We start from the raw sequence: 16,135 nt of genomic DNA, 5'->3' as shown, positions 1-16,135 counted from the left end.
TTGATGCCCATCAGCGTGGTTGCAGGGTCTTTATGGCAATGGATTAGTAAAGTAAATAGTCGTGTGCAATACTTATGAATTTGTATAGTGATTTGTGGGGCTTGTGGTAGGACTTCCATGGCTTTGCTTTTAATGGTCGGTAGAGAATTTTGATGCTTAGTTTCAAAGTCTTGGCGGTTTAGCTCTTTGTATCATCATCGCCATCATCAGTTTGGTTCCGCTGGGTCCAATGCTTCATTATCATTGATGATTTCCACCAACTTTTGTATGCATCTTTTGTGGTTTTCAAAGCATCTAGCAAAATTTTGTAGGGTTGATATAAGTTCATCTTGCCCCCTAAAGCCATGGAAGTGGAGTGGTAACGGGAACTTGAGTGAGAAATATGAAAGCCTCTCAGCATTTAGTATTTTTTTGGGTGAGTTTTTTTAGACGGTATTATATATTTAATTAGTGCTCCACATTTTCCATAAGAATTTGAGAGACCCGACCTCTTACCACAGCATAAAAGACAATGTCTCCTGACAAGAGGGAGCAAATTGTAGCAACTGGCATTTACAATAAGTAAAAGAAACAGCCTCAATAGGTGTCGCACGTTTTGCTGCTTCAGATAGTTTCCAGTTTCAAAGACAAGGCATGATGGATTTTTTTTCGTTCTTTGAAATCAAACAAGAAACGGAGCTGTTAACAGCAACATGATTCACATTGCAGAACTTCGCATATATTATTAGAACCATTCCAAGTATAGACTTGCTAGGAAATAATAAAATATTTCATAAGCAGCCGAATCCAAAAGATAAATCGTTTCAGAAAGGAGATAAGTTAGCATTCCTCATGCTTTTTCGTTTTTAACCCGGGCTCGCGGTACTTTTGTGGCTGCTCGCTATAATTACTGTTGCTAAATCTTAGGGACGATAACTTCTCGTTTGGTTACACAGATTATTAGATTATATATTTTGTTAGAAAGTTGAATAAAATATTATTATAATATAAAATTTTAATATTATTTTTATTTTAAAATTTTAAAGATTTGAATTATTTATTATATTTTATGTGAGAATTTGAAAAAGTTGTAATGATTATATAAGATAAAAGTTGTAACCAAATAAGGCAGATGGTCCAACAGTGTCTCATTCTATGTAAGTTGTAGTTGAGGTAGCAGATAGCATTCCTGAGAGTTACAAACTTTGATGGATGGATGCATTTTGCCTCTCGAGGAAGCGCCAAAGACTCCCCATCCTGCAAGGCTGCAATTATAGTTGTAAACAGCAAACGATATGGATCATAAGGAACATTGCCTCCATACATGTACCGGTAACTGTGCGCAAACATCATGTGGATGAATTACCAGATTCCAACTTTAACAACATTCGGCTTTAGTGGTTGGAAAGTGCTTGGGTTGTTGTTCAGACTACCTTTTGGGGCTGAATTAGTTTTTGCTAAAATGATTTCAAATAAAGAAATAAATGTGAAATGAAAGGAAGTCTTCAGTTTTTATATTAATTAATTATTAGATTAAACCAAGATGAATAGTCATAATTGATAAAGGGTAAAAAACCACAATAACGTTGTAACAGGAACATATATTAATATATAGGTCCAACACTGATACAAATAATTAAGGAGTAGTGCGACAAATGCGAAGAAATATTAGGGTCTTGAGTACCAATTACATGGCATGAGAAGAAGAAGAAGAAGAAAAAAAAAAAGGGGCAGCGTAAAGATGTTGGTTGAGGTCGTTGGAATGCCTGGCTAGGACCAGAACGATCGACTCCTGAGAAAGCCCCAAGGTCCTGTACCAGTGCCCATCCTGCAAATTTACAGCCTTCCCATTAATCAACTAATTCAATGCATGCATAGAAGCTATGAAATCCGAGGAAGAAACAGAGGTACGTACGTCAAGTATATTTTCTTAGCATGTTTTCAACTTTTGATTGCTCGAAATTGGGTTAGCTTAATGTATATGCTACGAAACTGTAACTAGAAAGTAATTAGTTAACGAGAAAATATAATTACCTCCAAATACCAACAAATGTGCGCAGAAACATGTAGACGGTTAGAGCAATCCAGATTCCTAGAAATCCGTTACTTTTGTAAAGAATGAACAAGGTTGTAATGCTTGCTGCGGCCACAAGAACCTGGACAATTAGGAACATGTTATGAAAGATAAAATTGAAAGGCAATGAGTTACATAATATCAAACTCTCTCTGTATTATGAACTTGCCAAAGAGTACGCAGAATAGGCAAAATCAGACGCTCCAAAGTTCACTCCATCAAACACAAAAGCTAATGAGTTGATCGGTTGTGTAGCAGCAACAAACTGGTACATGCATGGGTGCAATGGAATGAGAGACAAAATTCAATCAAGTTTCTGAAAATTATAACAAGTTTTGGGTTGGAGTACTACGTACAGGGAGTCCTATTTTTATAAGGTGTAGAACGTTAACATCTCTGGAGAAGATCCCTGCTCCAAAGTACAGACCAATTCCGACAAGAAGAGCAAGCCCCACCCCTAGAGTAAAACTCATCTGCACAACAAAATTCCTCACAAATATAGCTAATTGGAAATGATAAGTTTAATTATTCAAAAAGATGTGTTAGATATGGCATGTATATTGGCCTATCGAAGAAAAAGTCGTGCCTGTAATACTCTGTTTGCAGTAGCGGTTGCTTTCTTGTAGTCTTTCTCAGCAAATGCACAGGCTAGAATTGCCTAGGAGCAGGTTAACAGGAAAAAGATAAGAATGATTTACTGATTGCTCACAATATATTAGCCATTGATCGACAGAGATTGAGGGAGAAGAGAACAATAAAAAGGTAATTTACCTGTCCAGCAACAGCCAAGCCATCTGAGAGAAGGGATGATGTCAACCAGACCTGCAAGCAAGTCTGGAATGCAGCCATAGGCGTTGGACCCAACCGTGCTGCCAATGAGGCTGCCAACGTCACACAGAATGTCACAGCTACAACTCTTGCTAATAGCAGACCACCTGCGTCCACGAAAATATATGAACAGATTATTATTCATTCTCGTACTTAATACTTAAGGATGTGTAGTAATTAGGCCTCTTACCATTTTTGAGAAATCGACCAAACTGCAATTGCTTAAGACTTGGGGGTAAGAGATAAACTTTTCTCATTAACATGCACAGGAGGATTGACAAAATCAAGTACCTACATTTTCGACCATCAGCCATCAGATAATAATAGCATGATCAGTACTGCAGATCCCTTGGAAAATGGATGCTTAAGTTTTTCTATTATTTGAATTTTTTGAAACAAAGAAAAAATAATTGCTAGTACTTACTGGGAAAGAACATGTGCAATTGCTGCACCGCTGATGCCCATACGCAAGACAAAGATAAGTATCGGGTCCAAAATGATGTTTGTTGAATATCCCACAACTATATTTAAGAACAAATGATGAAATGAACTAGAATCAGGGAAGATGTCCGTTAATCTCAAGTTAGAGCTAGCTAATAATTTGGCTAAAGATGCTAATAATTTGTTTCGACCTATGTTCTTATACTTATATATTTCAATAGATTGGAACAACTAATATCACCAGTATATCTTTCAATAGATAGGTCATCATAAAGAACTTGGGTTCATTTCTGCATGCTGTTACACGTCGTGTTCAGTAAAGCAGGATGAGAAAAAGGAAGCAGGGGGTAGAAAACTAAAACTGAGCCTACCAATGACATATAGAGGAGTTTTTGTATCCTTAAACCCTCGAAAGATCCCTTGCATGGCCAACGATAGAAGAACTGCAGGAGCACCGAGTGATCTCAATTTCAAGTATTTCAGGGCTGGGGCTAGCATAGGTGAACTCTGTTCAGAGAAAGGTTAATTAAAAAAGAGGAAAATAAGAGACGCATTTGTTGCCATATATATACTCAATAGATAGGTGTTGAAATGGTACATGCTATTATTATCACGTTATACATGTACTCCGAGCATGGTACTGGTAATTAATGAACACTTACAGATTTCACACCCATCACATGCAAGAGAGGTTTGGCCCCAAAAACAAGCACTACAGCTTGAACGACGCCAAGGACTGCACCAAAAAGTAGTGCTGTAGATGCTGAAGCAATATGTCGCTTCTCCGTTTTGGTTTTGGTCTTCTTTTTGCTGCTGCAGCAGCCAATAGCAGATTTGCTGTCCACAGTTGGGTCGAAATCTGAAATTTAAGCATTCACCAAGAATTAACATGTTGATCGAATGAGTATATCATTCATTGTGTTTCTCATAAATTAACTGAACATTGTAATACACCTGAAAATATGAAATCTAAGTTCAATGTCACTCTGACGCAGCTTTAGCTCTCCCGGCCAAGGCGATGCACAAATTAATTTCGAAATTAAAATTGAAAGTTAAAAAGTACAAGTACCATTTTCTGATTTTGTTGCTGCATCTTTGTCCATATGATGATCCGCTAGCGTAGAACTTGGCTGCATTAATTCTTTGTTTTGACTCTCTTGGGCTGAAGTACTACTGCTTTCCGCATTGTCGACATGATTTTGTTTGGTTGAACCTTTTTCCAAGTCGAGCTTCAGAGCCTCCGGCATAAACTCTTTCATTTCACTGTTTTCCACTGAACTGTTTTCCAAGTTCTGACGATGTCCCTTTTTTTCGGCTTCACCTTTTTCCATATCCTCAAGCATATTGTCAACTTCGGGTGTGCACTCCTTTGTTTCACTGTGCTTACCAGAGCCCCTATCTGCTTCTTTGACAACGATTCTTGCAACAGTATCCTCCTCAGCAACAAAAGAAGTTGTAATGCTGACCAGTGGGAATATGGTAATCCTCGAAGCTTGATTAAACAAGGCAATAGAGACTCCTGCAGCTGCAAGTTCCACTGGTCCTGTACAGAAGAAGAAGAAATATGCTTCAAGATCATTATATATAAATATATATATATATATATATATATATATTATAAATGAGGCCACTATCAAATTCTCTCATTGGAACCAGCTGAAGTAGCTAATGGCGCAGTTAACGGGTCTGGAGCACTTCACCTTCATAGGGGACATTTTTCTACTTTCAAACCCTTAAGCTTAATTTATGACAAGTGCCTACATCCCAACTTGGATCTTGTTATGATCACACACACACACATCTTATTGATGCTAGCCACCACCCATGCATGCATTTATAGGGATGGATCTAGATGCCAAATTTGGCCCCTATTGCATGCCTAAGGTGCATGCATGCACTGTTCATCAGGGACGAATTAAAATTTAGGGTGGGGGGGGGGGGGGGGGGGTCAAATTAATAGAATTAGGTATTTTTGGGAGCCAGTTTTAGTAAAATAACAAAATTGATCACCCTTAAATTGATTTCTGCTTTACAAAAAAGTATGAAAACAATTGACTCAAAAGGGCCGCTGGCCCCCGTCTAAAGCTGGCCGAAGCTGCCGGCCATGCAAATTGAACGGCAAATGATTTTTGTTTTAACCGGAAAAGAACAAGCAGCTAGGAACACATATCATTTACCTTTCAAGATCTCTACCCAGATGGTGGCCAGGGCCCAGCATAATGGAAAACCCACATGCATAGAGTAGTTTAGGTCCCATTTGTTTTTGGATAAGATGAGATGAAATGAGTTAAAATTAAAATTAAAAAATTGAATAAAATATTGTTAGAATATATTTTTTTAATATTATTTTTGTTTTGAAATTTGAAAAAATTGAATTGTTTATTTCATTTTGTATGAGAATTTAAAAAAATTATAATGATTAAATGAGATAAGATGAGATGAGATGAGATGAGATGAACTGTGAAAACAAACGAGACCTTAATTAAATATTGTGCCCCAAACTTAATATTTCCAATTGAGTGGGGCTACTATGCCGTCCCACTCTTACCCCTGGGCGTACCTTTTTTTTTTTTCACATTTTTTTAATACAATTATATATTTTTTTTTTAAAAAAAAATACACCAATACACTTAAAATCACTAAATAAAAAAAAAAATTTGCCAAGCAGTCAACTGGAGCGGTAATTAGAGTGAGGCGGCATAGTAGTGTTTCTCTTTCCAATTAACCTAGGAGGTTTTATATATAAAATATATTACAGCGCTAAGGCTAAGATTTTCGTGAAACTCAAGGATGCTAATTTGAATGACAATTGTTGAGCGAGGCAAATTCGAGAATTCAGCGTGAAAAGCGATATAAATACGACCAGGATTTCATTCATAATCTATAAATGATAATGTCAGATAGAAACAAAAGCACATGAAGCTCACTAATTAAACCACGGAGAATATGTAATGTATATGTATGTATATATAATATATATGAAACTAGTACGTACCTATATGACCAATAAATGCAGTGTCGATCAGAGAAGCAATGGGATCAGCAGCCACGGCGAGGGCAGCAGGTAATGCTATGCCCAGTATCTCCCAACCTAGAGTATCCAACTTGAAAACCAGTCTGGATCAATCACATTCGTGAAATTAACCAAGCATTAGGTCGATATATATCTGTAACACAAACAGAGATGATCTCCGACACACACACACACACAGACGTGCATAGATTTCACATTTTAATTTATGTTCGCTCCTCCAGGGAAAAGACATGCATGTGCTAGGTATATAACAGCAAGGCCTCTAAACATTAATACATGATATTAATCGTCGAATCAACCCACTGTATATAATTCATTAGCTAGCATGCAGCATCTTGGACACAAATAGATAGCATTTACGACGTCTACATGCTGGCCTGCAGAAACATATTTGAAAATGCATCGCATTGATCAAATCGATCGTACCTTGCATCTCTAAAGAAAACAAAGATTGGCATCCTCTTCCAGTACTTTCTCTCAGCTGAACGTAAACTACTGTCCTCATCAGCCATGATATTGAGTGCCAATGATCAACTTCAATGTTAAATTTGATCTAACTCCAAGCTGGTTGGAAGTGTGTTTCTGATGCAGTTGTTTCAGTACTACTTGCGAATATAAGATGCCAGCAGGCTATATAATCTGCAGATTGAAAGATAATTTAATACCTGTTACTCGAATATTATAACAGAGAAACATGTGCATAACAAATTTTTAAACAATTCAAGTGATTCCATACCATATGCAGTGGTTGATGAGTGTCTAAAGAATTTGAAACGAAAATGAACACTTAACGGCCATCAAGCAACATGCATATCACGAAGCGCCCGCTAGCTACAGATATAGGAAAGCCAAGTGTCACGGCATAAGAAGTACTATATATCCCTAGGCCAATGACACAAAGGCACACTCTACGTGGAAGTTAAGAGAATGAATTTAAACTAATAAATCTATAATTCGGTGATAGTTGAAACCTCCATCGGTTCTTTATTCAAGTTAGTTTTCGAGAACTAATATAGCTTCATGACTTCTCTGATCAGACGACGTTCCTTATCAAAGTTGAACCTTCCTCAGTATGGTGCAGTCAATTTAGGTGAACGTAGGTGCAAAGATCATTACATCCTTGAAATAAGTACAGTACCTTTTTGTAATTTGTATGCATTAATTAACAATGAAAGGTGTTAGAGAGATGTCACTGACGGAGACTTGGGGATTGCATGGATGAACCTCCCTCAGTTCCACATGTTCCAGATCATAGCTAGCGTTTACGACAAGAATCTACACAGAGTTCTAAAAAAACAAATCAGAATAATCTCAAAAGAGAGAGAACGGCCAGTACTCTGTCCATATATGTTTATATACATTTCTTATCGTGCAACAAGATTCGACCCGTCCATCCTCAGGTGAACCACAAATAATGATTAAACTATATATGGAGTACTTATATATGGACCGGCCATGCAAGCGGATTGCTTTTTGCACCATAAAAAATAATATTAATGCATCGAAGTGTGGAAAATCATGAAAGGAAACAACATCAGTACTGGCTTTTTGACCGGATCTCTTAACATGAGTTATTAATTGAGCCTATAGCCAGAAATACTGCGAAACTTCCGACGTTTGTTTTGTTTCTAGACCTTCTATTTCGTGGGGCCATAGCAATAATATTGGGGAGAAACCAGCTCCCAAGGAAAAGAGTGAGTACCAAGCCCCTAGCTAGTTAGACAGAAAGGGCGGCAACTTTACGAGGATAAACAAATAACTAGCACAGAGAGAAATTAAGAGACTCGCGTCAATTATTATACATATATCTCTTGGAAAATCATTCGGACATAATTTTCTAACCAACCAAACATATATTATACACTACTAGCTAATTCCCACCTGCATGCAGCTAGCATATTGTCATGTCATGATGTGTTACTGTTAAACGCGTCAATTATTAACCAACGAACCTTGCTTGGGCTAGCTCAACTGAACGGATTGTTATATATCTCTTGCATCAGGGTGATTTACTTTCAAGGTATTGGAATTAAAAAACTTGAAGGCCACAACAAGTGAAACCTTAAAAAATTATTTTTTTGACTCAAATCATGTACTAGCTAGTCCTTCATTTTCAACAAAGAACTATATTATATATATATATATGTCGTACGACGCGGTATGTTTCCTTTGAATTTTATTATAATATTGGTCACATCGATCGCTCGTATGTATTATATATGTTACGTACTTGTATGTACAGTACGTGGAGTGATCGAATAATCACGAAATAAATAAATGGTCAATTAAGGAATGAACACTAACTGGGGATGTATCTTTTGGTTCCGGGTACTAATAATTAAGGTCATGAGTCACGTTTCTGCAGCTTGGTCAATGCTGACAACGTTTTCCCACCGAAACTGATCTACTGCATCCAGCCATTAGGTTAGGTAATCTGTCTAATTTGAATTGACGGCCAACATTGCCCCTGTACGGATGTTCTCCACCCTCTATGGCTCAGAACGGCGAAACTGCGATATGGAGCTCGATCGAAAGCTGGGGTTCTCATGATGACGTGTATATAATAAAACTTCATACATGCAAATAAATCATAAGACTTGTATATAATAAGACAAGTTTTTTTTTTGCAAAGTTATAATAAGACAAGTTGATATTAAGAGTTTTAGATAGAAAAATTTCATACATGGAAGTTCTTTGTAAAAAAATTAATCCCACTAATTAATTAGTAGCTCCATAAACAGTGGATCCCAAAAGCTCAATTAATGCACCGACGTCGTCCTTGATCCCTATCATCTCAAATTGCCAAAGAGCACGTACGTACGTACATACAGTTAAGTTAACAAATTAACAAATATCATACGTTGCGTTAAACTACATTTAGGCCTCGTTTATTTTCAAGAAACATTTCATCTCATCTCATCTTATCTCACTTCATCATTACAACTTTCTCAAATCCTTACACAAAATAAAATAAACAATTCAACTTTTTCAAATCTCAAAACAAAAATAATATTAAAAAATATATTCTAATAATATTTTATTCAACTTTTTAACTTTAATCTCATCTTATCTCATCTCATCTCTGAAAACAAACAAGCCCTAACTATAGGGAGATTTGATGGAGAATAGCATTTATGAGAACAGAAAAGAACCACACTAATGTAAGTACTGCGTACAGTACTTATATGACGTTGCAGATTAATGGGCACCAAAAATATATGAGCACAAAACATACAGAAAAAATCTCAATGGATCGGAGCAATTTTCAGATTTTAGTGAGTTGGAAGTTGTTCTTGTAGCTTGAAGTCTGCAAAAGACAATATTAATTGCTTGCAATTCAGAGAAGATAGATGTCTCTGGTCTTATTAACGGACAAAATTTAGGGACAACATTATTAACTATTCACGTCAAATTAGATATACATCCATTTATGTACATATATATATATATATATAGAATATTTGTATATCTATGAGTACTACTGATGATCTCTGATAATACAAGTACTACAATATATACCTGATTCTTATCGATATTAACACCACAACGTCCTATTCCCCTTTTGAGTTCACGTACGTGTGTGTCTAACTAATATTAATGTGACCATATGATCATGAATTAATGCATATATGTATATATATATATATATATATGGATGTATTTAATGATAGAGACATAGCTAATTAGCTTGCATACACATGCATCCACACACATACATATATATATTTTGTCTAAGAAAGATCGATCAGAAAGCTTCTATATATAGAGTATCATATATATATATATATATATATATACCAATTAATATATATAATTATTTGGCTGCTACTGAAAACATATATGATGGATGAATGCGGAGAAATATTTGAGAGCTAGGAAGTACTTATAATAAATAACAAGTCGCCTCAATTTAGAAATGTAAATAGTGGAAGGAGCTTATCAGTTGAGGAAATTGGCGTACCTTTGCATTTGCTCTCTTCAAGAAACAACACAATCGTCCTCTTTATATACACGCCAACTACTTCTCTTTGCTCATACGCGCGCCAAATTATATATCAACCTACGGATCAGCTAATTGGTCTTTTTAAGTACCCCCTCCTCACTCTCAACACACATATTACCATTAGAAAATTATAAGTGCATGATATATATATGTCAGTGCGTCATGAGGAAGAGATCATCAGAGATATTGCACATGAGCATTCATTTCCAGTCCTTTGGGCTGGAAAAACGACACATGGGAAGATTAATTAATCAGTGCAATTAAAGAAGTTGCCAGTCTCTCACTGCCACGACAGCAATCTCGGCAATGGTTGCATGAAAATCTATGGATTCCCATGTCATTTTTGTCACATTCTGGAAATTAGGTGGAAATCCACGAATACGTACATTATAAGGTATTACATATACAAGATGTTGTTCTGCTTTGTGCTACAAGTTGAAGTGCTTCAAGTAGGTAGCAATCAAACTTTTGCAAAGGTGGGCTACGTAGGATTCCCAACAGGCCAATATGCCCCAGCCCGTGCAAAATGCAGTTTAATAATTTCTGACCTAATATATAATTTCTTTTACGGCAGGTTAGACAAAATAATTGGTGTAGCTAGCGGACGAGCCTAGCCACTAATTTCTCTTTGTTTTCATAGTACTACTACTACTGCAGATCAGCCAATATATATATGTATATATATATATATGTATATATATATAGGCCGATTGGTGCATGCTGCATGCATGCATGAGATCATTAACACTAGTGGCTGATCATGTATTATATATGATCTATCGTCGAAGATTTGTTAATCTCCTTTAGATAACGACATAATCCCAACCATTAAGACTAATATATAACTTAAATTTGCGGTGCGGCGATACAATTTACGTACCTTTAATTTGTTATATATATAATATTATATATTAATAGTACCGCGCGACAAGAAAACTTTAAAATTTCCTAGTAAGTACTGGAAGAAACTAATTAAAGAGTGTAGTATGTACTGTTAATTAATGAAATGAGAGTCTGATAAATTAATGTAGATAACACATGAAATGTAAGGATCAGAAAAGGCATGCCAATTAATAATAGTCCCAACAAATTACCTTTACAGATCAGATTTATTAGTTATAACTTTACGTTTCATATAATTAGTTAACGGTACGTACAAATTTCTAAATTCTTATATATATATATATATATATATATGCATTAATCATGTATATGCTTTTTAACGTTAGAAATTAATCCAATGAATCCACGGTGCTTTATGATCGGAGAAAAGCAAAAGATGAGCCTGATCATGATTAATGAATTAAAATCTTCTCTGTATATATGTGCGATAATTGACAAAAAAAAAAAATGATCTGGTCGCGTGTTGATCTATATGTAAGACTTTAAATCAAGATACTTTCAACGTGCGGAATGAATAGTATAGTTAAGATAAGAAAATATAGTCCACTTTAAGTGTGCACATATAAGTAGTAGTAGTAGTAGTACTAGTGCTACTCCACTTAATTTCGCGTGCAAGGTAGCCTGAACTAATTATAATGTCGCGATGCCAATTTTATATGCCTGCCTGCCACCACATGAAGGGAAGGGGAGCTGGGCGCGTCTAATATTATTAGTACCATACCTGATCATGAGATAATTGTCTCATTTATATATCATCTCTACCATCATGAGTAATATTATTAGAGTATATATTTTTTCATATAAATTTAGTATATATTCTTTTTTTTTTTAAATAATTATATGATACTTAAGTATTCACGACTGCAACTATTATTTTTTATATTTTATTATTCTCCTTGTACATTAGCTTGCAACTTGTTAGCATTCAAGATCAGGCTATATATAATTAAAATTAGGGTATTTATGAAATTGAATATAAGCGATCAATAAATTTATAATGATCGACGATATTATACCGATCGATCATGCTGATCCCTGAGACGATCATTTAATTCCCGTACGTTACATTACGACTAGGAGGACATGAGCAAAGAGTCATGTAATCTACATCGATCTACGTTCCATTGCTTCTGTCGACAAAAGAGTATATGAGCAGACACGTCGTCCTTCTGTATATGAATAAATTCGGGATATATATTTATACGATACTTGACCAAAAAAAAAAAAAAAAAAAACCCCTTTTAATTTATATCCTCCAACTAACATATATACATACTACACTTAATTTGCACTCAAAATTACTATAATTACTGACATGCATATTGCATTATTATTCAACTGTAAAATTGACAACACACACCGTTATCCAATTTTGATTCATGTTAAGATATATAAAAATTATTAATATAACACAATCTAGCTATCTTAGTAGTACTTAGATCTTAATTAATGAATAATACACATGCACGAGGCCGCACGTGCATGCAATGATATGGGAAATTAAAGATAGACTACTGAAGTTAATTCTTTGATATCCATAGCTATAAATCTGTGCTTACTTTTTTTAGGAAAAAAGAAAAAGAAAATTGTGCTTGTTTATTTTTATAATTAATTTCTTAGAGTTTAATGGTGCATTATATTAATTCTTTCTAATTTGAGGTGTAAACTAGCTAGCGCTTGTTAATTAAATGTCGAAAAGGGTATAATTTCACCCCAGATATAAAATTGTCCTACTTACAATTAAAACTTAAGCCTAGCTAGCTAACTCGTGTATGTATTAATTCATGTATATCCTATATATATATATATATATATATATATATATAGTCCGAAATTAAGATAGATCATATAGATATATATAAATCATCACCATGGTGAAGTCAAGTAGTCAAAATATAATCATGATAAGGTGGGCTGCATACAGCTTTTATATATCCTAGCCGGCCAATTCATGTTTGTACTTTTCTGTGTCCTAAAGAAAAACAAAGAGTAGTATTATATTAACGATAATGGAGCTACGGGTGTACCCCATGCATGCATGATGCTCATCACGTCTGCAATATATATTCAACGATACGTCATGATTAGATTACATAATTAATATATAGAGAAAATTGAAATAGTGTTTGCTCCTTTATTAATATTTAAGCTTTGTTTAGTTTGTTAATTGCCGAAAAAAACAGATAGCTTTCCAAGTGGGCCGGGGGATGTTGAACAAAAGCTAATTAATTTACAAGAAAAAATGAATTATATATATGCAGACAAACAATTAATAGAACTACAATTATATAATAATATGCAGGTCTAGCTCTTCAACTTTAATTTGTAGATATGGGCTTAGGAAAAGCTACATTCTCGATCTCTTCATGTATTAAAAGGGAGAAATCACAAAAGATATTGATCCATAGTTTTTTTTATTTTATTTATTTATATATATATATATATAGGAAAAGACATGATCCATAGTTGAGCAACCAAAAATGTAAGATATATATATATATATATATATATATATATTTATATAGATAATATGATGGTGGAGTTCACTTTCGTGTGGAAGCCGCGTTGTCATCGTGCCTTGTCATATTTTCAATGAGATGATTAAATCCACCTTCGTGTGGAAGCCACGATATATATGCAGGACCGGACGTCGTACCAACTTCTTTCAAAACATGGCCGAGTCCCTTCAACTAGCTCATGCTTTGTACGTGTGCGCATATATATATATTGCTTTCTTTTGCACCTATTAAGTATAATGTCGAAGATGGAATCCATTAATGTGTTGTGAAGGCCACGATATTATGGCGACATTCTATAGTACTTATTGGAAAGGATGTCATGGAATAATTCCTTATTATTCTAAGTTCTGCCCCCACCCAACGAGAGCCCTATATAAATTATCACCTAAAAAATATGCTGAGCTAAAATCAATTGGGTTTTCCTTTCTTTTTTTTGTCATGTTTTATGTTCATGACTGACAGTTTAATAAATTAGAAGTAGTTTTGTATTAAATACTTAATTTTTTGGGTTCTTAATTGTGGCATGGGACAAGATCACCATTAACATTCATAATTAATTAGAAATATATTATATACACTTGGGGAGTCATTGTGCGAGGATATTATAAACCTTGTATATATTCAAATATATATGATCGAGACCAAAAATCGTGTACCCTTTAATTGAAAAATTCTATTCATCATCCTCACACATAACATATCATACTTTTTTTATTATTATTAAATATGTGGTATATGGATGATGTATAGAATAATTTAATAAGTTTAAGAAGACTAAAAAAGAAAAATTTTAAAAAGATGGTACAGTACATGAGATTAATCTGATCTGCATGCAGTACCGTTCACTAACGTTATTGCTTTCGAAGGGATATTTAGGGTCTCCGAGAAATAAGTTCATGTGTTGGAGGGTCAAGTTTGAGGTCTCAAGAATCAGAACTGATCCGTAAGCTTAAAAATTGAACTTATGGACACATGTTGGATGATATAAAGAATAGATAACGTCTTTGATGGATCATGAAAGCTATTTTACCAATTTATTCAAAAGTTATCCAAGATAAACTCTGAAACTAGTCGTTATCAACACCTTTATGTTCCTATAAATATATAACACCTAAATGTAACGTATTTGTTATTATTCATATATTTATATTAAGACTACTCTCTAGCTTAGGCATTGGAATTCCACTGGCCATCTCATCTATTGCAAGTTATCTGTATAGTTGGTGGTGAAACACGTCCTTAACAATTATATAAATAAAACCAATAGTTTTCATGCAAAACGAATAATAATTTGCAAACAAATTACTCGCCTCATCATCTTTTAATTTGTCATCCAAGAATGCCATAATTTGTTCGATGATCAGTACTCGTGGCTAATTGGCTCTAAAATTCTTTTCAAAAGGCTACATTACCGTAAATTATGCCCTATTTTCTACTTTTCTGATCATGAGAATGTCGGCAACACTCGGCCTCTTCCTAACGGGTTAGCTAGACATGAGCCATTTGAACATCTGCGGCCATGATGATCCTCAAATTGATTGGGAATTAGATAGAGATCGATCACTTTCTTATTGTATAGATATTGGAGTATATGGATGTAACACCTCGTATTTTAATGTATTTTTATTGAAGTATTATTTTTATTTTATTCAAAAATTATTCTCTTGTTTTAAAATTATTGGATTTTAATTGGATTATTTTTAGGATTTTTTAATTGGTGAAAATTTATTTTTATGTGCTTTCTTAATATTTATTTATTGTTGTGCATTTAAATTGTTTTTCATATTTAATTAATTACTGTGGGATTTAATTATTTCAATTTGACTTTACCATTACGTTTAAATTATTTTATTTAACTTGAGGCTTTGAAATCATTTCCGTTGGATCATTTTTGTGACCCAAGTTATGAGGATTGGACCTCATTTCTTTTCCCTCCATTTTTCTTTCCTCTCATTTTCTTTTCTTTCTTTTCTTTTTCTTCCTTATTTCCCATTTCCTCCCGCGCACGACCCAGCCGCTCTCCCTCTCTCCCCGTGCGTCTGTCGCCTTCAACGCCAGCTCCGCCGTGAGCCAGCGGTAGCCTTCACCGCCCACTCCATTGTGTTCCCCTGCCGCCGGCGACGTCACCCCTCCATTTCCAGCTCCTCCATCGCCGCCATTAACCACCATCAGCTCTTCAAAGCCGCAGCGCCACTTTCGCTCCAGCGCCGCCGTCGCACCACCATTGGCCACCATCTTCACACCACTTCATCCTCGACCTCTTAGCAACTCATTGGACCCAACCCCACCTCCGATCCGCCACCGGTGAAGCTCCACCATCTACATTTCCGATTTTGGTATTTTGGTCTTCTACT

The 16,135-nt window shown here is 35.1% G+C and overlaps 1 protein-coding gene and 1 long non-coding RNA gene across 6 annotated transcripts; one reads left to right on the top strand and one right to left on the bottom strand.

The window, feature by feature from the left end:
• Positions 1-1,560: 1,560 nt before the first annotated feature.
• On the bottom strand, positions 1,561-10,759 carry LOC121238806 (protein DETOXIFICATION 43-like). Of its 5 annotated transcripts, none has more exons than XM_041135841.1 (15): positions 10,318-10,758; positions 7,495-7,643; positions 6,783-6,995; positions 6,318-6,439; positions 4,392-4,865; positions 3,985-4,181; positions 3,694-3,829; positions 3,306-3,402; positions 3,072-3,172; positions 2,825-2,988; positions 2,640-2,711; positions 2,410-2,526; positions 2,223-2,318; positions 2,014-2,135; positions 1,561-1,807 (listed from the first exon to the last, which is right to left on the bottom strand). In XM_041135841.1, exons 3-15 carry the CDS (start codon positions 6,866-6,868, stop codon positions 1,750-1,752), a joined length of 1,842 nt encoding a protein of 613 aa, XP_040991775.1. In that variant the 5' UTR covers positions 6,869-6,995; positions 7,495-7,643; positions 10,318-10,758; the 3' UTR covers positions 1,561-1,749. The 5 variants fall into 5 exon arrangements, with proteins under 5 accessions (XP_040991775.1, XP_040991774.1, XP_040991773.1 ...); XM_041135840.1 differs by having other exon boundaries at positions 7,495-7,631; XM_041135839.1 differs by lacking the exon at positions 7,495-7,643.
• LOC121238807 lies at positions 1,749-3,029 on the top strand. Its single transcript, XR_005935177.1, has 2 exons — positions 1,749-1,886; positions 2,787-3,029. It is a non-coding gene; the product is annotated as an uncharacterized LOC121238807 (long non-coding RNA).
• Positions 10,760-16,135: the final 5,376 nt, after the last annotated feature.

This window comes from Juglans microcarpa x Juglans regia, chromosome 7D (genome assembly GCF_004785595.1).
Source record: "Juglans microcarpa x Juglans regia isolate MS1-56 chromosome 7D, Jm3101_v1.0, whole genome shotgun sequence".
NCBI lineage: Eukaryota > Viridiplantae > Streptophyta > Magnoliopsida > Fagales > Juglandaceae > Juglans > Juglans microcarpa x Juglans regia.
Note: the sequence above shows the minus strand (reverse complement) of the source record. Positions and strands in the feature narration are given on the sequence as shown.

Excerpts from the sequence above, each read along its gene's own strand:
- LOC121238806 (XM_041135841.1), bottom strand. The coding sequence starts at position 6,868 with ATGGCTGATGAGGACAGTAGTTTACGTTCAGCTGAGAGAAAGTACTGG. Across the intron at positions 3,173-3,305 it reads ATTGCACATGTTCTTTCCCA|GTACTTGATTTTGTCAATCC; the intron begins GTAAGTACTAGC and ends TCGAAAATGTAG. Across the intron at positions 2,712-2,824 it reads GCTTGGCTGTTGCTGGACAG|GCAATTCTAGCCTGTGCATT; the intron begins GTAAATTACCTT and ends ACCTGCTCCTAG.